The sequence below is a fragment of the Pan troglodytes genome, chromosome 20, assembly GCF_028858775.2.
Source record: "Pan troglodytes isolate AG18354 chromosome 20, NHGRI_mPanTro3-v2.0_pri, whole genome shotgun sequence".
Taxonomy (NCBI): domain Eukaryota; kingdom Metazoa; phylum Chordata; class Mammalia; order Primates; family Hominidae; genus Pan; species Pan troglodytes.
In genome coordinates, this window is record NC_072418.2 from 15764489 (window position 1) to 15786853 (window position 22365).

General features: G+C 56.9%; 1 protein-coding gene across 15 annotated transcripts in view; it reads left to right on the forward strand.

The window, feature by feature from the left end:
- NFIX (nuclear factor I X) overlaps positions 1–22365 on the forward strand; it is a 103436-nt gene that overhangs the window by 75713 nt on the left and 5358 nt on the right. For 5 of the 15 annotated variants that reach the window (XM_016935214.3, XM_063801275.1, XM_016935216.4 and 2 more), the window contains exons 3-10: positions 1957–2019; positions 2332–2406; positions 2816–2936; positions 4427–4563; positions 7500–7622; positions 10571–10746; positions 16896–17043; positions 19213–19304. In XM_016935214.3, the coding sequence (XP_016790703.1) occupies positions 1957–2019; positions 2332–2406; positions 2816–2936; positions 4427–4563; positions 7500–7622; positions 10571–10746; positions 16896–17043; positions 19213–19304 (935 nt within the window). The remainder of the gene's footprint in view (positions 1–1956; positions 2020–2331; positions 2407–2815; positions 2937–4426; positions 4564–7499; positions 7623–10570; positions 10747–16895; positions 17044–19212; positions 19305–22365) is intronic. The other 10 variants (XM_063801276.1, XM_063801279.1, XM_063801277.1 and 7 more) reach the window with 5 other exon arrangements.

A 22365-nucleotide genomic window follows, 5' to 3' on the forward strand; every position in this document is an offset into this window, starting at 1 on the left:
GTTGTCCCTAGGATGAGTGGGGTTCATAGCAGAGAGACCCCTGGGCAGCAGAGTGGGGACCACGTGCCCCTCGCTGAGCTCTGCACATGGGTCCTGAGGTTGTGCCCTTCCTGAGCCATGATTTAGAGCAACCACAGGACTGGGGTCTGAGGAGGCCCTGGTGTGGGCTGCCTGCTCCGTAGACCTCTTGGCTGTCACTCCCGGACTGGCTGGGGGTCAAATCAGACCCAGAAACCCAGCAATGGGCCAAGGTGAAAGAGTGAGGTAGTATCAAGAAAGTTCACATTCACACCATGCTATGGCACAGAGAGGCTGCCCTCTCAGGGAACATGGGTAGGCTTCCTCCAGAGCAGAGAGTGCCACTAACAAAGAGATGGCTCAGGGTGGGAACCTCTTTTGCCAAACACACCACCAGGGCTGAGCGAAAGGGGAGGTATGGAAGGATACACCCCAAACCAGAGGTGGTGAAGTATATCCTTCCACATTAAAAGCACTTGTTAGCACTTTCCATATTAAAAAGAACTACTTTTTCTTGACTCGCTACAATAGTATTTATTTTTTGGAATTAAAAAATCAAAAGTTAAGTGGGGATGGGGTGGAGGGGAAGTGGAGCCTGAAACAGTCACCCTTTTTCACCCATTACACTAAGGCAGGCAGCCTGGAGCATGGCCAGTGCTTTCAGCCCCAGACATGGTGGGGCCCTCATGCTGCAAGCAGGGGTGCCACCCGGGTGGGCTGCATCCTGCCCTCCAGCCCCAGAACCCAGCTCTGTTCCTTGCCTCCCAAGTGACTGATGGGGTCCCTCACCCCAACCCTAGGGCTGATGTCACCTTTTGTGAACCTCCTTTATGGTGGGGGCCAGCAGGTTGAATCAGGGTGGTGGCGAGACCCAGGAGGCAGGAATGCTCTTTAAAGTCGGGCAAAGCCCTGGCCAATACCAAGGCACGTTTTTCAGATGCCACCCCCATGTGGTCCCCCTGCGAGCAGCTGATTCTTCACCAAATGCCTGGCTTCCTCCTGCCCCACAACCTGCCTGGCCCCCCTCCACCACCCTCTCGCCAGCTGTCATGCCCAGGCAGGCATTCTGGAGGTCCCTGTTGTGCCCCTGGCACACAAAGCTTTGAGGACCGGGGGGACCAGGGTGGGGGGCTTTCCCAAGCTCAGCAAAATATTCACACACACACTCCACCCTGCCCCCAGCCCTCTGTGAGCTCCCACTGCACAATGAGCCCTTGTCTCGGGGCTCCCTCTGAGCAGCTGTGGCACCGGGGCATGAGACAGCCCAGACAGGCTGGCACAGAGCGGGCGACAGCGTCAGGGCAAACCTCCCCCCTCTGGGTTGCCAGGCACTGCCTCTGAGCATAAAGGTGAGGTGGGGGAGGCACAGGCAGACAGGAATGGCTTCAATTAACCAAGTTAGGGAAGGGGATGCTCCTCTGGGAGCTGGAGCTGGGTGGGGGATGGGGGACCCTTGGGTCTCTCCCCGCTGTGGAGAGAGATGGTCTCTGACTTCTCTCTTGGGACCCCTCTTTGCTCCTGACTCTTGGCCGGTGCTTCTTACCTGAGGGTGACTTTGCCCTTAAGGGCACAGTGGACAATGTCTTGGGACAGTTTGGGTTGTCACAACTGGGGTGCTACTGTCATCTAGTGGGTGGAGGCCAGGGATGCTGCTCAGATACCCCACAGTGCACAGGATGGTCCCCACCAGAGAGAGCAATCCAGCCCAAATGTCAGCAGTGCTGAGGCTGAGACACCTGCACTGGGCCTGTCTTTCCTTCCCTGCTTTGGGTCTCCCGGAGCCTCCTGGGGCTGGTTTGGGGAGAGGGTGGGGTGAAGGTTTCTGTAGCCAGGGTGGGCCGTCCCTGCTCTTGCACCAGGCTGGAGGGGCCAATGCTTGGCTGGTGCTTATGGGGAACTTTGCTCCTGACACATTCTCCCCTTTTGTGTCTCCTGCAGAATCCGGACAATCAGATAGTTCAAACCAGCAAGGAGATGCGGACATCAAACCACTGCCCAACGGTCAGTGCCCCCCACCTGCCCAGCTGCCCTTATCCTTCATGCCCCTCCACTTCCTTCCCCCACCCTGGCTGCCCTGGCCACCCTCACTTCTTCCCCTTCATTCAGCTGTCCCTTGACTGAGCTTAGCTTGCTGTCCTGAGGGGATGGGGGCACACCTAGAGGATCCCCCCTGTTCGGTGTAGACCTGAGGGCCAGCCTGGAGCTGGAAACGGGACTTGGGAGGGAGAAGCAACAGTGTGGAAGACCTTTGGAAATAGCCAGGCAGCCCCCTTCTGGCCTTGTCTTGACTCACTCATCCTTTCCCCTCTTCAGGGCACTTAAGTTTCCAGGACTGTTTTGTGACTTCCGGGGTCTGGAATGTGACGGAGCTGGTGAGAGTATCACAGAGTAAGTGAGTCCTTCCTTCCAGGCCAGGGATGGGGATTGAAAGTGAGGAGGTGGGACCTCATGGGATGTCCTCCTAATGGGGTCTTAGGGCAGGTGGATGGGAACAGATGCTTTCTGGGACACTCTCGGCTTCATTGGTGCTGGGCTGGGTACAATAGAGTCTTCCAGAGAGGCCTGTCTCCAGTCTCCATTGCTTTGGAGGAAAAAGAAAAAGTCACAACCAAAGGCTCTTCTGTGACCCACTAGCTGGGAGGAGGTTCCTCAGCAGCCCAGATGGCCCACTTTCTCCCATCTCCTGGCCCCACAGTAAACTCACCCTGGGCTTCTGGGAAGCTGTTCATGACAACGAAACAGACCCCATCAGGCCTCCCCCCACCTCCAAACCTCATCACCCTCTCGTTCTTCCCAGCTCCTGTTGCAACAGCATCAGGGCCCAACTTCTCGCTGGCGGACCTGGAGAGTCCCAGCTACTACAACATCAACCAGGTGACCCTGGGGCGGCGGTCCATCACCTCCCCTCCTTCCACCAGGTAAGCCCAGTGGCCCTGCCTTTCCATCTTCTCTCCACTCCCCCCAGGGCCAGGGCCGTCCTAGTGGCTATAGTCAGCTGTGTCACCGAGGCTAGGGTGCTTCAGAATGTCACCTCTCTCACTGAGGGCACTGGCTCTAACACTTTAGAGTCCACCATGCCCAGTCACCCACTGAGCTCCTGCTTTGTGCTGTCATGAAGGACCCAGCCCTGGGGACACAAACTCGCACAAGGGATCGCTTTGCCTGGAAGTGGGAGTCCAAGAAGGTCTCTGTCTTGGGGAGGTGACATTTGAGCCCAGACACAGAGGGGGTTGTTGGGGGGTATGGGGAAAATGTTCCAGGAGAAGAGGGTAGCCTGTATCCCAGTTCAGCCTGCACAGGCTGGCGGGGCACCCTGCAGAGGGCTTTGGAGGCCAGAAGAAGGCATTTAGACTTCATCCCTGGGTAGTGGGGACCCCTGAGGGGTTTTAAGCAGGGGATGCTGAGGGTGTGTGTTCCAGAAAGCTCTCTCCAGCAACAGTGTGTGTGGGCGGGACTGATAGCCAGTTAGGAGGCCATTGGAAAGGCTAGAGTGGGGGAGGGCCTGGAGGATGGGGTGGATGGAGAGGGAGGGAGCTGCTTGGGAGGCAGGGATGTGGGTTCTGGCCAGGGCAAGTTGTGCTGGGCAGGGTCCACTCCACTTTTTTTTTTTTTAAACGGGTGTTTATATTAATTGCGAGATTTTTGGCATTCATTTTGATTTTTTTTAAATATGGGACTAGGCCAGGCTCGGTGGCTCACGCCTGTAATCCCAGCACTTTGGGAGGCCGAGATGGGCGGATCACGAGGTCAGGAGATTGAGACCATCCTGGCTAACACGGTGAAACCCCATCTCTACTAAAAAATACAAAAAATTAGCCGGGCGTGGTGGTGGGCACCTGTAGTCCCAGCTACTTGGGAGGCTGAGGCAGGAGAATGGTGTGAACCCAGGAGGCGGAGCTTGCAGTGAGCCGAGATCACGCCACTGCACTCCAGCCTGGGTGACAGAGCGAGACTCCATCTAAAAAAAAAAAAAAAAAAAAAAGGAACTAAAATATTCTTTATTGATGACTGAGTTTTATGGCATTTTTGTCCCCCTGACATTTTTGTCCCTGTGAGTACGTCATTCACCTCACCCTAGCCCTGGGGGCTGCCAGGAAATCATAGGTGGGATACAGGAGGCAGCTGAGGGTTTTGCCGACTTCTCTGATGTGGGCAGCTTGGAGGACCGTGGCATCACAGATTGGGAAGGGGCTTGAGGAAGAGGAGCAGGTTGAAGCTGATGGCTTGAGGGGCCCTAGGGCTGATCTTGGGGTTGGGCACGCAGTGAGTGCCCAGAAATGTTGCTGTCGGCCGGCACCACTCCCCACCCAGAGGGCCATCTGTGCACAGTTCTTTATCCTGGACACTTGGTCACTCCCTGGAGCCTCAGCCCATCCTTGGCCCATGTGACCCTTTCTTTCTTCCCCAGCACCACCAAGCGCCCCAAGTCCATCGATGACAGTGAGATGGAGAGCCCTGTTGATGACGTGTTCTATCCCGGGACAGGCCGTTCCCCAGCAGCTGGCAGCAGCCAGTCCAGCGGGTGGCCCAACGATGTGGATGCAGGTATGGGTGCGGGGAATCCTGACCCAGAGCAAGGGCAGCCCAGAGTCTTTTTGTCCCCTTCTCAGTTCACCTGGTGAGCCTCCCACCAGTTGTCCCCCTGTCGGGGGGCATTACCCATCTGTTTTCTTGCCTCCTGATCTTCCAGGGAGGGCAGAGCAGGCTGAAGGAAGGGAGTGGAGGTGAGGAGGGGTGCTGTGAGAGTCAGCAGCAGAGCCCGTGGTATGGCGGTGGGAAGCAGAGGGGGTGCCAAGCCTCTGGTGCCCCACAGTGGGATGGCCGCAGCCCCTCCTGGTATTTCTCTAGAGGTTGCCCCACCCCGTGGCCTCATGGTTTAAAGCAGTTTCTCACCCTGGGGGCTCATCATTCTGTGTAGGGGGATTGTTCTGTGCATGGCAGGATGTTTAGCAGCATCCCTGGCCTCCACCTACAAGATGCCAGCAGCAAAACCCCCACCCCCAGTTTTGATGACCAAAAATGCCTCCAGACATTGTCAGACGTTCCCTAGTGGGACGGAATCCTCCCAGGATGAGAACCACTGGTCTCAAGGGCCCAGCTTCACAGAGAGAGGCTCAGTGTCTAGTGAAGAATGAGCAGAGTCCTTTTGAGACCAGGTAGGGAAGCTAGTGACGGGGAGAGAGTACAGAGGAAGCCAGCTCAGACCTTCCCAGTCCCCTCTAGGGATCTTCTTCTTGTTGAACCCACCCCCCTTCACCTCCATTCTTGACTGAGGGTGCAGACAGACCTAGAGAGGACTCTGGAAGACAGCATGTAACACGTGCGTGTATGTGTGTGCATGTGCATGAGCACATGTGTGTGAGGAGGCTGGCCGCAAGAGTCCCCCGCTGACGTGCCAGTGGTACAGCCTGTGTTTATCCTCACTGTGGGTGTGACAGGGCCTGGGAGTGCAGACTCACGCGTGTGGGTTGTGCACAGGGCATGGCTGCTCTGGACAGGCCTGGGCCCTGGGCATCATTCTCCTCCTCCAAAAGGTGAGGGTCTGACCTAATGGTACTTCGTCTGATGTTTTCCAGATATGCCCCTACTGGGAAGGGCCAAGTGGGCAGGCAGAGTCTGGGGTGGAGCGAGGTGGGGCTGGGAAGCACTCCTGCTTTTCTGCTGCCCCAGAACGAATGCAAGTTCCGGCAGCTTCTCCTCCTCCTGGGAGGAGGAAAGGAGGGCTCGCCTCCAGGCCTCAGGCTGAGGGAGTGGGCTGGAGACCCTCTAGATGGCCAGCAGAGGCTGGCCTCTGTGAGAAGGCTTCCTTGCGTGACTCTGGGGCCCCTCCCAGGCTCTCCTCGTGGCAGGCAGGGACTTGGGCCAGCATGGGCCAGATGCTTCCCTAGGGGAGCCTTGAGAGGCAGAGAGAGGAGTTGAGAAGGCCCGGGAGACTCTTGGGCTACATCCTGGGTCCCTGGCCGGGGCCTCAGTAGGTGACCCCTTCTGCAAGGACTGCCCCTGGGGTGCATAGAGGACTGTGTCTGCAGCTGGCTCCTGGGGCAAGGGCTCCTGGGCTCCTGTGCCCAGACCTAATTCCTGAGGAGCCCCCCTCTTCCTGGCTCCTGCTCTCTCCTTTCTTGGCTGTCTGCTTTTGCGCCTGCCATTTCTGCATTTCTGCTCCTTCCGGCAGTCCTGCCACGCACGGCCCCTCAACATCCTCCCGCAGCACCCTCTGGCTCCCTTTTCCCCTCACCCCGCTGTGTGTTGTTTCCATGGGCTGCAACAAATTGCCAATTAAGCAGCCCAGCTGCAGGACAGGGAACAGCTGGGGAGGCACTGTGCGGCCATGGGGACAGCTGTGCACAGCTGGTAGGATGCTCCCCCCTCCCCACTGTGCCAGCTATCAGGTGGCACACAGCTGCTGCCAGATAACACCTCTGCTGGCGGCTGGGAGTTCGCCCTTCCCCCGCCCCTTCCCTCTGCAGTTAAGATGGCTCTTTATTTCTCTGTTCTGTAGCCCCTCCACCCCTCACCCAAACTGACTTGATTTGTCCTCCAAGGGTGGCAGCTGTGAGATCTGCCCCAACTCTACCTTATCCTTCCCAGCCTGGGCACAACCTTAAAGCTCAGCCCAAGATGGGAGCTGATCTTTCCAGAAGAACCTGGCCCCCTGGGGGCCCTGCTTTGTCATTTGGATGCTGTGGCCACTGGGCAGAGATGAATTTCTAAAGACAGACGTCAAACAAGGTGTTCTCTGTGCCCTTGTTTCATGCTGAATGCCACCCACACCTCTGGCACCAGAAGCAGGGCAGAGCCCTGAAATTATCCATCCTATGGCAGCTGAGCTTCTGGGTCCCCTGGCTGGGGGAGTCTTCTCCCCTCTGGCTCTGCCTGCACAGCCCGGCTAGGCCTGAGCAGCCCAAGGACTCTCCAGGTCCTCTGGCCTCTGTCCCTGCTCTCTCGCTGGGCATTGTGTCCCTCCTGAGGGCTCATGGCTGTGTGCTCCCTTCCCTAAACGGGGCCCTGGCTTCTTCCCACCAGAACCTCCCATGGCCCAGGGCACCATGGCATAGACCCCAGCCTGTCCCTCCCAAACTTACCCCTTCCCGGCTCTCAAGCTGGCGCCCTGGGATTCCTCCTGCACTCCTTTCCCAATGTTGGTCCTGCATCCCACCGTTTCACTTCATTACCTGCTTGCCAGGGCACAGGCTGGGGCCCTTGCTCACCCCCTACCTGGCACACACCACCCCACATTACCCAGGGGCCTCATTTTCCTCTCTGGTTAGAAGCACCCCTTGGCTGGCCTACACACAGGGCCTCCGAACCAGGCCTAGAACAAGGCCTGGGACTGGGCAAGGAGCAGCAGGAGGGAGCACAGTGGAGGAAGGGGCGGTGGGGAGGGGCTGAGGAGAGAAGGAGCGAGCTGCTGGCTTCCCGCCTTCCCCGCGCCCACCCCAGCCCAGCTAAACCTGCCCTGTGTTGCTGCTTCCTCCCCCCAGGCCCGGCTTCTCTAAAGAAGTCAGGAAAGCTGGACTTCTGCAGTGCCCTCTCCTCTCAGGGCAGCTCCCCGCGCATGGCTTTCACCCACCACCCGCTGCCTGTGCTTGCTGGAGTCAGACCAGGTGAGAAATGGGGGGCCCCGGAGGGGGGCAGTTGGGGAGGTGGCTGAGTATCTAGGGGCAGCTGGCCAGGTGAAGGGGCCAGAGCTGACCCCGAGTGACAGCCCCACGCTCTCCGAGTGGGCCATGGTGCAGCAGCGGGTGGGCATGAGAGCCGGCCCCTGCTTCACGTAGCACCTCATCGAGGACCAGGCCGGGCCCCTGAGCTGCCCACCTGGCTCCTGAGCAACCTCCCACTTCTCACTCCTCACGTGCATGGGTGCTACATACAACACAAGCCTGTCCCGAGTCCTCCCCAACTCTGGCCCAGTTCTCCTTTTGTCCTGCCAGCTGTGGGCGGGAAGGCACAGCCTTCTGCTCTGCCCTCCTGCTGGCTCCTCTCTCCCAGCTCCTGGCTGAGCCCAGGCTCTGGTTTTTTGCCAGCATGAGCCCAGGTTGATGTGGGGCCTGGATGGAGAAGAGTACTCCTAAGGAGCCCAGGCTCCTGCGGCAAGTAGCTACCTTGTCTGGGCCTCCCTGCCGCTTTCTAGAAAGGAAGGGCTGGGTCTAGGGGACAGGTGGTACCTGGGCTGCTCCCCAGGAAAAGGAACTGCTCACTGCCGTGGGGCTGCTCTCTGACTTCAGTGTCCCAGTTGAGAAGGTGCTCAGGATGAGAACACCTAGATCGCCCTGAGGAGATAGGATCAGGCAGGAGGCTGTGGGAGCTGAGACCTCAGCCCTGTCACTCCTTCACTTTCTTCTTCCCTCTCTGGGCACCCACCTGGCAGCAAGAGGCCTGGACTTTTTCTGGATATGGCCCTATGTCCGCCTGCCATCTCCTGGGCTCGTATGTAGGACACAGAAAATGAGGAGGTTTACCTCCTGGCTTCCTCCTTGGGGCCTCCTGGCTGGGAGCCCAGAGGCAGCCAGTGCTGGGGCAGGGTGTGGTGGCCGCAAGGTGGGGGTGGGGAGCCCAGGCCCTCTACACAGGCAGCAGGAGGGCGCAGGCCTGGCTCCTCCGGCTCCACCTCAGCTTTTATGAACTCCAGAGAGAAGCCAAGTTTCCTCAGCCCCCTAATGAAACCGAGAGCAAGAGCGAGCTGATTGGAAACAGACGGGAGGAGGAAGAGCTGGGGCCTGCTCTGGGTTGGGAATTGCGTGTGCAAGGACGCGTATGTGAGGACACGTGTGTGAGTGATGAGGCTGAGCACATGAGAACACCGCCTAGGTGGCGGTGGCTGGGTGCACACCAGCTCGCACTCAGGAGATGTGTGTGCATATGTCAGATGGCCATCCTGAGCAGATGCTGGCTTTGTCTTCATCCAGAGCCCCAGGGAACCCTCTGCCTCCTCTTGTCCCCCACCCAGTCTCCCACCCAGGGCCTGAATTAAGGCAGGGCTAGTGAGGCACTCACCTTAGGTGCAGAGTGTCAGCAAGTATCAAAAACTCAGTCATCAAGATAAATAATATTTTAATGGAATATGTTTTAAAATCCAAACTATTGCAAAAAAAAGGTATGATAAGCAAACACCAGTTTTTTTGTTTGTTTTTCTTTTTCTTTTTTCAAAGACAGTTTCCTGCTCTATTACTCAGGCTGAATGCAGTGGCACGATTATAGCTCACTGAAGCCTTGAATTCCCAGACTCAAGTGATCCCTCCTGTGTGCCACCCTGGCTAATTTTTAAATGTTTGTTGTAGAGACGAGGTCTTGTTATGTTTCCCAGGCTGACCTCCAACTCCTGGATCAAGTGATCCTCCCACCTTGGCCTCCCAAAGCACTGGGATTACAGGTATGAGCCACAGCACTCAGCCATGTCTTTGTTTAAAATGGTTTAAAATGTTGAGGCTGGGCACGGTGGCTCATGCTTGTAATCGCTGTACTTTGGGAGGCCAAGGCAGGAAGACTGCTTGAGGCCAGGAGTTCGAGGCTGCAGTGAGCTGTGATCATGCCACTGCACTACAGCCTGGATGACAGGGCGAGATCCTGTCTCTATTTAAAAGATACTGGCTGGGCGCGGTGTCTCACGCCTGTAATCCCAGCACTTTGGGAGGCTGAGGTGGGCGGATCACAAGGTCAGGAGATCGAGACCATTCTGGCTAACACGGTGAAACCCTGTCTCTACTAAAAATACAAAAAATTAGCCGGGCATGGTGGTGGGCGCCTGTAGTCCCAGCTACTCGGGAGGCTGAGGCAGGAGAATGGCGTGAACCCGGGAGGCAGAGCTTGCAGTGAGCTGAGATCACGCCACTGCACTCCAGCCTGGGTGAGAGAGCGAGACTCAGTCTCAAAAAAAAAAAAAAATTCTTTAGGCTGGGCACAGTGGCTCATGCCTGTAATCCCAGCACTTTGGGAGGCCAAGGCAGGCAGATCACTTGAGCCCAGGAGTTTGAGATTAAACAGGACAATATGGCAAAATCTCATCTCTAGAAAAAAAAAAAAAGCAAAAATCTACCAGGCCTGGTGGCGTGCACCTGTAGTGCTGGTTACTTGGGGGGCTGAGGCGGGAGGATTGCATGAGCCCAGGAGGATTGCTTGCCGTGATCCGTGTTTGTGCCACTGCACTCCAGTCTGGATGACAGAGCAAGACCCTGTCTCAAATAATAATAATAACACTTTTTTAAAAAGCCAAATAAAATAAAGACAAGATCCTACCCTGCCTCATCTGCCTCATCCTAATCTCCCAGCGCTGGTTGTGATCAAACTTTATTTACAAAAACAAATGGCTGGCCTTTGGACCCTAGTTTGCCTATTTGATTATTATTATTATTATTATTTTTGTATTGCATTAAAACATCATGGATCCTGATGACTGACTGACTTGTGCCGCCTTAACTTTTGTGCCTGTGGCGGCTGCCTTACCTGCTCAGGATCCTCAGGACCCTCTGACCGGCAGCTCCCCTCCTCTCCTGTCCCTCCCACTGGCTGCCTCCTTGGCCCTGACGCCCTTTTTTCCCTGCCCACGTGCATGCAGGGAGCCCCCGGGCCACAGCATCAGCCCTGCACTTCCCCTCCACGTCCATCATCCAGCAGTCGAGCCCGTATTTCACGCACCCGACCATCCGCTACCACCACCACCACGGGCAGGACTCACTGAAGGAGTTTGTGCAGTTTGTGTGCTCGGATGGCTCGGGCCAGGCCACCGGACAGGTGAGTCCAGAGGGCCCCAGGAGCCCGGCTACAGCCTCATCTCCACATCTATCTGTCTGTCTCAGGGCTCACAGGGAGAGGGCCCAAAAGCCAGGAGCCCACCTGGGGCTGGAGCAGCAGGGAGCTGGTAGTACCAAACGCCTCGATTTTCTGGGTCTGGGGACGGGGGTCTGTGTATTATGCCAGGGCTTGTCTATCATGCTCCGGAGAGGTGGGGGCAGCATCTGGGCCCCCTTGCTCAGTCAGGCTCCTTGCCTTTCCCATGGTCCTTGCCCCCTCAGCAGGAGTGAACTCATGATGATCCAACCTGGATCTGGGCCCTGACCTCCCAGCGCTCCTCTTAAACCTCGGGGCTGCAAGGATTTGCTAGATTTTAGACCAGGGTTTCCCCAGTATCAGCACTGTTGACATTTGGGGCTGTTTATTCACTATTGTGTGAGACCATCCAGTGCTCTGTAGGATGTTGAGCAATATCCCTGGCCTCCACCTGCTAGATGCCAGGAGCACCTCCTCCTCCCCAGTCTTGATAATAAAAAAAAGTCTCCAGATTTCAGTGTGCCCAGGAGGGCAAGACCATCCCTAGTGAGGAGCACTGTGTCAAGGGAAAGCCCCGATCCACATAGCTGCCACGGAGACTCCTGCTGGCAGAACTTTTAACAAAGGGTTCCCAGGACGGTCCTGGTTCTAGAGTGAAACCCTGCTGCTCCTCAGCCCTGGGAGACACACTGGCTCCCCCCAGAGCCCTTCTCTGTCACTGACAGAAACTCAGGGTTGCTCAGCGAAAGAATGATCCCAGGAGGTGGTGGGCCAGAGATGACCCTTCAGTGGGACAACGGTCCCTGGTTGGAATGTGGAGGTTTCTAGACCTCTGGGAAAAATCCAGAGCCTCAGCAGCATGCTGTAATAGGAGAAGCTCTAGCTCCTCTGTAGCCAGCCCTCCCAGCCTGGAAGCCTGCTGCGAGAGGTCAGGCAGGGAGGATGCTCAAAGGGCTGTGGTGGGGAAAGGCATCCCGGAAGCCCACACCAGAGGCTGCCTGCTGCCACCAGCCCCGTGCTGCCTTGGTGTGCTCTGGCAGAGCGAGCATTTGCTAAGTGCTGGTGTATTGATTTGCGGCGGGGCCGTGGCTCCGCCTCCTCACTCTGTCCCTAAGGGAAGCCAGTCCTCTTCCCTCCCTCCTGTTCCCCTCCTGCTCCTTTCCTCCTCGTCTCCCTTCTCCCTTTGCCCGTCGAGGGTTTCTCTTGGCTGACTCTGCAGCTCCTTAGCGTACTGGTAGCTTCGCCCACCTCTCTCTGGACAAGCTCTGTCCACTTTTAGGGCCATGGAGGGAAGAGCAGACCTGACCTCTGACAGCTGCTGTGCTTGCATCAGAGATGCCAGCAGAGTTCACGGGGAGCTACCAGCCTATGCCCAGCCCCCAAGGGGCCTGGGGTCTGGGATATGCCGCAGAGAGGCCTGGAACATTACCTTACCTGCTTTCTTAACTACCGAGGCAGCCAGGATTTGGAGTCAAATTCAGGCTGGCCTAGAGACCAGCCAAGGTTAGGCCAAGGAGCCAAACCTAACCACAGAACCCTTGAGAAAGTGGGTCATTTAGTCCCCTGGCCATTCTGAGCCTCTGGTCCTGAGGGCTGGGTCCTGAGCCTCTCCCTTGACTTGACTGTTCAAGATTGAGGACTCTGATATAGAGCCATAGTTTTTAAAAAAACGACAGAGGACTCATTTTGCCTAGAAGCTTCTCTTCCTGAGGCAGGCACTTGCTCCAAGCAGACCATGGACAAAACACCACAAACAGGCACCTTGATTAAGCAAGGAGTGTGGCCCAGCTGGGGAGCAACTTCTGAGTTTCCTTGTGTGGCCTGTTGTACTGAAGAGAGGGAGAGGGGGCTCAGCGGGGAGCCTGCTTGATGGAGCCCACGCCCAGCTTCTGGGAGGAGGCTAGAGACAGCACTGTGCTACACAAGAGGCTGATGCATAGCTGCAGAGAGCCAGAGGGCCCGGCTCCGCCACTGATCCAGTGGGTAGGGAGTGGCAGCGCCCAGCTGTGCTTGCACTACAGCCACTGTTAAGCAGTGCTTCTCAGACTTGGCATGCGCGAGAGTCAACTAGAGCCCTGGCTAACACACAGATGGCTTTGCCTCACCCCCAGAGCATCTGATTCAGCAGGTCTGGGGTGGGGACTAAGAATTAGCATTTTTCCCAACTTTCTAGGTGATGCTGATGCTGTTTCTAACCTCCTTGAGAATCAGAAGTCACAGATCAGTTTTGCAGGAAAATGTCTGCATAGAAGAATTTTAGGCTGGGTGCGGTGGCTCACACCTGTAATCCTAGCACTTTGGGAGGCTGAGGCAGGCAGATGATTGCCTGAGCTCAGGAGTTCGAGACCAGCCTGGGCAACACGGTAAAACCCCTCTCTACTAAAATACAAAAAATTAGCTGGACGTGGTGGCGTGTGCCTGTAGTCCCAGCTACTTGGGAGGCTGAGGCAGAAGAATCGCTTGAACCCGGGAGGCAGAGGTTGCAGTGAGCCAAGATTGCGCCACTGCACTCCAGTCTGGGCGACCGAGTGAGACTCTGTGTACAAAACAAAAACAAAAACAAAAAAACCCCAGAATTTTACAGACAATTGCAGAAGGGTTCCCAGGGCACACCTATAGCCATGGCCTTGGACCCTAGGGTAATAACAGCCAAGGCCATGTGGAGACACTATGCAGAGGAGATGCAAAGGGCAGTTAAGAGGATGCCTGGTTAGCTGTGTTTCAGGGAGAAGGAAGAGACTGCCAAGTGAACATGATGGAGAAATCACAGGGCCCAATGGGAGAGCATGACTCCGGGAGGCAGGATGCCTGGTCCTGGCTCAGTCTTGACCATCAATGTCTGAACAGCCAGGCCCACGTGTTCATCTGTAAGGTGAAAGTGAGGAGCTGGTCGGGCGTGGTGGCTTATACCTGTAATCCCAGCACTTTGGGAGGCCGAGGTGGGTGGATCATCTGAGGTTGGGAGTTCGAGACCAGCCTGACCAACATGGAGAAACCCTGTCTCTACTAAAAATACAAAAATTAGCCGGGCATGATGGTGGGTGCCTGTAATCCCAGCTACTTGGGAGGCTGAGGCAGGAGAATCGCTTGAACCCGGGAGGCGGAGGTTGCAGTGAGCCGAGATTGCACCACTGCACTCCAGCCTGGGCGACAGAGTGAGAATCCATCTCAAAAAAAAAAAAAAAAAAAAAAAAATTGAGGAGCTATACCACCTTCCAGGCTCCTTCTAGCTCCTAACTCCTGAGGTTTTAAGGCACTGCACAGTCACAAGACCTTGAGGTTTTTAAAACCTCAACTGTACCCCAATCAGAGCTGAGACATGCCAGCCTGGTTGGAAGTTACATCTAGAAACTGAATGTTGTAAATCAGCAGGTTTCAATGTCTGGCCATATCAGGCGGGGATTAGCATTATCGGGTGGGATTAACGATTTAGATACTCCTCGGGGAGACAGGCTCTGAAGCTGGAGGAAGGCAGAGGCCGTCCTGTGGTTGCTTGGAAGGCCTCTGTGTCCCAGTCCCCTGGGAGCCTGAGCTCGGGACACCTGGAGAGGAGGAGTGAGGCTGTGATCAGACCGTCCCATTCCCTCCTTCTAGGCAGGCATGGAGATGAGGGGAGGCGTCGCATCACCTTTCTCTGCAGCGCTGCAAACCCCCACGCTCTGACCTGCACTGTTACCTGGAACTAAGGGTCCCTTTCCAAAACAACACCTGCACAAAAGTTCTCCAGCCCATGACACATATGGGGACCAGCAGCCACTGTTTGCTTTTGTCAAGGGCCACTGAGAGTTGTCACCCTTGGAGTGGGCAGGAATGGGTCAAAGGAACCATTTAGAGGGACAGTGTGTCAGACCTAGATGCTGGTCATCGTGGTAAAAAAACAGTGGGCAGAGAAGCCAGAGTTCAGAAGGGCGCGGCTGCACAGGCCAGCCTGGGCTTCCGTGACTTTAAAGTGCAGCAGGAAGGACAAGTCGATCCCACATGCTTAGTGGTACTTGAGTGCTGCATGCTTCTGCCGACTTGTTGGGGAGCTGGCAGGGATGGGGGAGTGGCCTGTTTTGAAGGTTCCAGTGAGATCAAGAATGTCCTAGAGAAACAGGGCAGAGAAAGATAGGTTGTGATTCAGGGGATCTGGCTGGTCCCCACAGAGGGGACAGCGTTTTTTGAGCAGGTCTTGAAGGGTGTGGGAAATAGTCTTTCATACAGAGAGCTTTGCAGCAAGCCAGCGTGCAGTCCTGCCTGCTCGGCCTGTGTTCTGGAAACCCCAGTCAGTTTGGAATGGGAAGTGCAGAGGGGCGGTAGGGGCTGGACCAGTAGAGGCATCCGTGGGGGCCTTGAATGCCCAACTGAGGAGATTGGACTTCATGTTGGGTATAGCTGGGGCCGTGGAAGGTTTCAGAGGACTGGAGAAACCTGAGCTGATGTGGATTTGGGGGAGAGGATTGATGAGCCTGGTGGAAAGAATCCTAGCATCCCTGGAGTCAGGCAGACATGGCTGTGAATTCCAGGTCTGGCCAGTTGCAGCTGGGTGACTTAGGATAAACCATTTAATGGCCCAGAGCCTCAGTTTCCTCAGTTGTGAGATAAGGAGAATAGAGCTTCCTTTGTGGCAAGGCTTCCCAGGGCAGGCCTGTTAATGCTTGGACTGATGATCCTTTGTTGTTGGGGCTGTCCTGTGCACCGCAGGATGTCGAGGAGCATCCTGGCCTCCACCCAGCCCCTCCAGCCCCTTTGTTGTGACAACTGAAAGTGTCTCCAGACATTGCCAGTGTCTCCTTGAGGGGGACAGAATTACCCCTGGGTGAGAACTGATGCTTTCTGGGGTGGGTCAGGGGTTACACAACAGAACTAAAGCACCTGGTCCAGGGCTGGACACTGAGGGTCCTGAGCTGATAAGCACAGTCTCAGCACAGGGGAGCCCCATACACCAGCTCATTGTCATCGTCCAGCTGAAATCTGTGAGGACAGAACGAGGCACTGGCTGGAGACATCAAGGGGATGGGCTCCTCGGGGCTTGCTCACCGATAGGAGGAGGAGCACACAGGATCCTCTCTGGGTCTCGCATCCGGGTGCCCGGAAGGGCGGAACTCTATTGGTGCCCGGAAGGGCGGAACTCTATCCCACAGGAGAGGTGCTGGTTTCGGATGAAGAGCGCAGGCCAGGCCTTCCTGAGCCCACGCTGCAGTGGTCATCAGGGTCCTGTTCAGAGCAGCAGGAGGTGTGTGCCCAAACCTCCAGGGAGGTCTCTCCAAGGAACCTGCCTGGGAGAGGCAGGGGCGCCTCTGTCTGTCCTTTGGCACCTATGTGTCCTGAAGCCAGAAGGCCAACCCACGCAAGGCCATGCACAGGGCCTGGAGGAGAAAATCCAGTTAGAAGCAAATGAGGGCATAAAGGACAAGGAATGTATCCTGGCAGCCGAGCATCCATGGCGTCTGAGGGCGTTGTACAGGGAAGTCCTCCTGAAGAACCTCACGGGCACTAGAGCTGGCAGCGACGGATTTTCTTCCCTGGCCATTCTTGAGAGAACAGGTCAGCACCCTACCACCCACAGGCAGTGAGGACCCAGGCTGCTGGAGCTGAGGACGAGCTCCTCAACTTCTGGTGGCCTCCTGAGGACATGTTGTGGGGTGGGTGCTGGCAGGCCTGCCGTCCTTGGTTAGGTGAACCAGCTCAGCCCGACAGCCCTCAGAGGCAGGAAGGCATGTGCTTTGGGGAGCTGGGGGAGCAGGGTGAGCGCGCTTATCTTTCCTGCTGTAGGAGATGGTCTTCAGGAGTGTGAGAGTTCTAGGTGCAGCTGCACGTATTTGCTAGGTGGCACATTTTGGTACCTAAAACATTTTCCCTAAGAAGTAACAAACCACCCGTCGAACACCCCCTCCCTCCCTCCCACAACTTCAAAAGAGGACCAAAAAAAAAAAAAAAAAAAGAGAAACACCTGAGAGACCAAATAGAGGCCTTACACCCTCACCCATCCTGTGCCCTGGAGGAGAGGACCCAATCCTGGATCTTCCACCGGGAGCGCCCGCTCTCAGGAGCGAGCTGGCGCGGCCGCGCAGGGGAGCGTGTGTCTGTGTGTGATGTGCCTTCATGCGTCACTCTATTTATGTTGTTCGCAGCCCAACGGTAGCGGCCAGGGCAAAGTCCCGGGGTCATTTTTGCTACCGCCGCCGCCTCCAGTGGCCAGACCTGTGCCCCTTCCTATGCCTGATTCCAAATCCACCAGCACTGCCCCAGACGGCGCCGCCTTGACTCCTCCATCACCTTGTAAGTGGACGATGAAACCGAAACCACAACGCCCAGCGTCCCCGGCCCGTCCAAACAGTCTCCACTGCAAAAAGAAAAGCCTTCCCCCTCCCCACCACCAAAGCCCCCCAACCCAGAGCACCATGGACAAGAGCAGAGCCGAGCCCCCCAACCACAGCCTCCCTCCCGGGCCTCAGTCGCACCAGCCAGCACCCCACGAGCCCCCTGCCCGCTGCTCCCAGCCGGGGCCCCTGGCCCAGGCCCCTCTGGGGGGCGGGAGGGAGAGCACAGCTGGGGCGCGCAGGCCAGGGGTGCTGGCGGGGGTGGGAGGGGGCGGGGAGGCACAGCCATGCCATCTTCATGCCTGATTGCTGTTTTTTGTTTTTTGTTTTTTGTTTTTTGTTTTTGTTTTTTAATTTTTTTGTTGTTTCGTTGTTCCCCCCACACCAAGAAAATCAAATGTAACCACAAGGCGACGCCACCACCATCCCCTTTTTGCCTTGCCCCTCACCTCCATCCCTGGGCCCTTGGGCCTCAAAGACGCAGCAGGCCAGCCCCGACCCCTTCCCCCTCAGTCTCACATTTGGTTTCTCGTTGTTCCTCTTTTTTTCCCCCCCCTTCCATCCCTCTCCCGTCCCTTCTCCGCAATTCCTTTCCCAGGTTAGATGTTCCAAGGACGAGGGAGGGCTGTGGGCTTTGGCTTACTTCATCTCTCTCTCTGTCTCTCTTTCTTTTCTTTTCTTTTCTTTTTTTTTCCTCTTAAACCAATGACAAATTTTGTCAAAGGGAAAAGAAGAAAAATCAGTCGAGAGGTCCCAGGTAGACCCGGCGTGAAGGACAGGAGGATGGGGCGGGTGCTGTCTGTGGGCCAGGGTGGGCAGCTCTGGGGGTGGGCAGGCCACAGGCCAGGGCAGTTCGGTGGCGGTGGGAGGGGTGGCCCATCTCACACTGCTCTCCGCTCGCTTTGTCTCTCCTCCTTTCTCGTGGTTTGAGTTCTTTTCCCCTCTCCATCCTCTTCATGCCATCTTCCCATCTGCATCCACCATAAGACATGAAGTCACAGTCATTGGAGGTGGGCAGGGTGGGGGATGGGAGCTGGGCTACAGGGTTCGGGGGCCACTTCTGGAGAGAGGTGGGCAGAATCTGGTGAGCATGGAGTTCCTGGGTGTGTCTGGTGCAGGGCAGCGGCGGGCCTTCCAGGTAACCTGTGACACTCCTTGCCTCCTCTGGGGGCATCTTCCCTTCTGGGGGTGCAGGGCCTGTTCCCTCCAGCAGGGCTCCATCTGGACAACCTGAGAGGAACTCAGGGCTGTTGAGATCATTTTGTCCTTGGGCCCCAGGATGGCTGCTCCCAGGCATCTGAGCCCTAGGGCTCTGCCAGGCTCTCCAGCCTCCTCCTCCTCTATTGCCTTGGTCCTGGAACCACAGGCCTGTTGGACCTGGTGCATCAGTCAGAGGAGGAGAATGCCATAGGCCTGAGCCTTGCCACCCCTGGGCCCAAGCCAGGCAGCCAGCTCTAGGCCCTTCTCTGACCCTGCCCTACCTGGCTCAGACCTCCATTGGGCACCCTTTGGGTTCCCCAAGCCTGCCTGCCTGGTCCTTGGGCCTGCCCAGAGTGGTAAGAGGTGTAGCATCTAGCTAGGCCACCCAGGTTGGAGAGGTAGCCTGGCTGGGAAGGCCTTCCCGAAGCAGGGTGGGGCCGGACTGCCAAAGCCTCCACCCTCCCCTGGCCCCCTCTCTTCAGTACCTGAGAGGGGCCAGTGGGAAAGCAGGGTTATCCACTGAGGGTACTTGGGGACCAGGGCTATCCCCAGCCCTGCCCAGTGCCTCACTAGCGGGTGGAACTGGGTCCAAGAGACTTTTGTCTCAGCCTCCAGGGCCTCTCCCTCATCCCAGCTGTGAAAAAGGATGCCTGGCTGAGACTGTGGCTTCTGAGTGGGTGTGTGTCGGGGGTGTAGTGTGTGTTCCTGGTCAGTGAGAGGATGAGGGTATCCCTCTGTAGTGGGGGGCAGGCTCGGAGCCTGGCCTTCAGCTCAGATGCCCCTCTGGCCCGTCCTTCCCACTGCCAGCCTAAACTCAGGCAGCATGGTCTAACTCAGTCTCTCCCTCTCTCAGCAGCCCCGAGGGGCAGTGCCCAGGTGGGCCCCAAGGCCTGACAGGGTCTCTCCCTCTCTCCCCTGCTCCCCACAGCATTCGCAACGACAGGCGCCTCCTCTGCCAACCGGTTTGTCAGCATCGGACCCCGGGACGGCAACTTTCTGAACATCCCACAGCAGTCTCAGGTAGGAGACCCTGCCCACCACCTGGATGCAGGGACCAGGGGAGTAGTCAGGGTTGGGGGGCATCTTGGTGTTAGGGAAGAGCCTGGAGTCCTTGGGGCTAACAGGGAGAGAGAGGTCTGAGGTGGGGCTGGAGGGCCCAGGCTTTTGCACGCCCAGCTGAGCCTGTCTCCCCAGGCAGCCCCCAGCCTCCCTGGCTAATCAGCTAATTGGATAATTAGCTCTGACAGCCCTGGCCCTGGGGAAGGCGGCCAAGGACCCAAGTCTAGAGGCCCTCTGGGCCAGGCCTGGTAGAAGCAAAGATGGAAGCCTGAGGCCCATCGGGAGGAGAATAGAGTCTGCCTCACTGCTTTCACCTGCGCCGACTGGAAGCCCTGGCCCCTAGCCCTCCCCTTTCCCCTGGCTTTGGGTGGGCTGGGTGACGGGTGGAGGAGGGACAGAGGGCCTGGTGGGCTGCGTGCCCAGAACTGGCACTGAGGGCAGGGCAGGGCAGGGCAGGCCGCCACCCTAGAGGCCCCTCACCCAAGTCTCCAGGAGTCCTGTTAGGGAGAAGGCCAGCATGCTGGAGACCTCATCCTTGCTCCTATCCCCTGCTGACACCACCCTTAGTTCTCACCAGGAGACAGATCCCCGTCGCAAGCAGGACATAAGACTACTCTTAGCCCTCCAGGTGGAGACCCCAGAGGCCAGTGCCCACAGAGCCCAGTGCCCTTGGGGGCACAGGGAAGACCCATCTCAGGAGGAGGACAGAGGCAGCTTTAGGGGGCCTGAGGCTTTTACAGCCCAGGGTTTTGAAAAAGAACATGCAAAGATCTTTCTTTTGCACATTTTACAAAAACACCGCCTTGGAGGTGTCCTCAGCCCTGGGAAATCCACCTCTCTCAAGAGCCCCTGGGGCCACCTCTCATCTCCTGCTCTGCCTCTGTTCTGGGGCCTGAGTCCAGAGAAAGTTGGTGGATGGAAGTTGTGTGTGTGGTTTGAGATTGTTTTTTTTTTTTTTTCTTTTCCTTTCCTTCCCTCAAAAAAAAAAAAAAAAAAAAAAAAAAAAAGCCAAAAAACTTTGTCAAACTTCAAACTTCAGAGCTCCCTAGTGGCAAGGAGGGGAGGGGAAGAGAACTTCAACCCCCTCCAGCTTCCCACCCCCTTTCCCCAGAGTCACGTCTGACCCGTCTGGTTTCCAGGAGCAACCAGACATGATGTAACACCCAGATGAACTTGAACTTGGGGGTGTTGAGAAGAAAAACAATGGCTCCGAGCAGGGGCTGGAGCCAGCCCCCTCTGCTCTGTGCCAGGGAGGCCGAGAGAGCCCTGCTGGCAGAGGCGGGAGGGGGTGCGAGAGGAAGGGACAGCAGGCGGGCCTCCCCTCCCAGCTCTGGGCTGGCACCAGGCTTCAGGGTCCCATCGCTCCCTCCCTCCTGCCGCCTGCCTGGGCTGCTCACAGCTCTGCGGTCGTGCGCTCCGGGGACCACTGCCACAAGCCCTCCCTGCTGACCCTGTTTCCGCTGCCTCCTTTACTTTCTTTGCTCACTTTGCTTGGACGTTTGGGGGCCAAGTCAGAGTTTAGGGAAAGTTTGTCTCCCCCCATGTTCCCTGTGTCTTAGGCTCCAGGAGGTAGGAGGAAGGAGTCCCAGCGGGGGTCCAGGGCCCCTGAGCAGGCAGGTGTGTCTGGGAGTGGTTGGGGGAGCAGGAGCTGGACAAGCGGAGCTGGAGCCCTTGGGCCTGGGGGCAGGCAGGCGGCTGCAACGGGTGGGCGCAGGGGGTACAGCCGGGGGTGGTTTCCACAGTAACCAGTGACTTTAGCTGATCTCTGGAGCACCAGATGGAGAGAGAACAATAGAATGAGGGAAGAAAAGAGAATTTTAGCAATTTTGTCATTCCCTGGGCAGCGCTTTTTACTTAGTTTTAATCAATTTTGGACCTGGCTCAGGAAGTAGGGAGGGGTGAGCAGAGAAAGCCACTCTGTGCTTGGCAGCAGATCCCCCATTTCTGGGACCTGTGGGGAGGTGCCGGGGAGCCCCCTTGGGGCAGCCTTTGTCCCTAACTCCAGACCTGGAACCAGAGTCTTCCTTCCCTGAGGAGGACCCCCCAGTCTGAGCATTGGCAGTTGTCCCCAACTGTACAGCTCAGGAGACCCCAAAGGGGCCAGTGTGAGGCCCTGGCATGATCTGCCAGGAGCAGATAGGGCAGGTGGGGCCCTCCCTGTCCTATTGTCCACAAGCCTCATTTGCCTGGTGAGGAGAGGGGTGGGCTCACCACCAGAGTCAGCCTCCCCCTCAACCTCGGGGCAATGGCACAGGGTTCCTGTATAGTCTCCCCTTGGGAAGGGGGTCCCAGGGAACAGGCCCAAGCCTGTGGCAGGTGGGGGTCACCCAGCCCAGGCGGTTCCCACCCCCGGGCCTGGGCCAGAAGCCCAGGAGCTGGCTGCGGGCCGGTTCTCCCCCACCCACTCTGGGGATGCCTCAGGCCTGGGTTTCCGCCTTAGCCTCGCCAGGCCCCAGTGAGCCTCTGTTTGGCCTGTAGTCAATTGACCGGTTGGACTTGGGGCAGGTGCTCGAGGAGCCCCGTTGAGGGAGGGTAGGTCTCTTGTGCGTACTGTCCAGCACATACAGGAAATTTAGCATTTCTGCCCGCCCAGCAGCGCCTGCTCATTGTGGCAATCCCAAACCGCCACATTTCCAGATGCTCTTGATCTGCACTGTCCATTGTGGTAGCCACGGGCCACGTGTGGCTGTTTACATTTAAATTATTAACTAAAGAAAAATTTAGTTCCTCAGTTACAGTAGCCACATTTCAAGTGCTTAGAAACCACTTGTGGCTAGTGGCTACTGCAATGGAAATGAGAACATTTCCATTGTCACAGAAAGTGCTAGATGATCTCCAAGGCCCTTTCTGAAACTCAGTGTCCCTATCCTCAGTCCCAAACCAGAGCCTGAGAGCAGGTCTGGCCTGCAGGCAGAATGTTTGACCAAAGCAATGTTTTAAATATTGGAAATTTTCACACGAAATTCTGTTTGGGCTTCTGGCTTCTTTTGAAAAGTTGGCAGATGAGCTGCCCTGGGCCCTC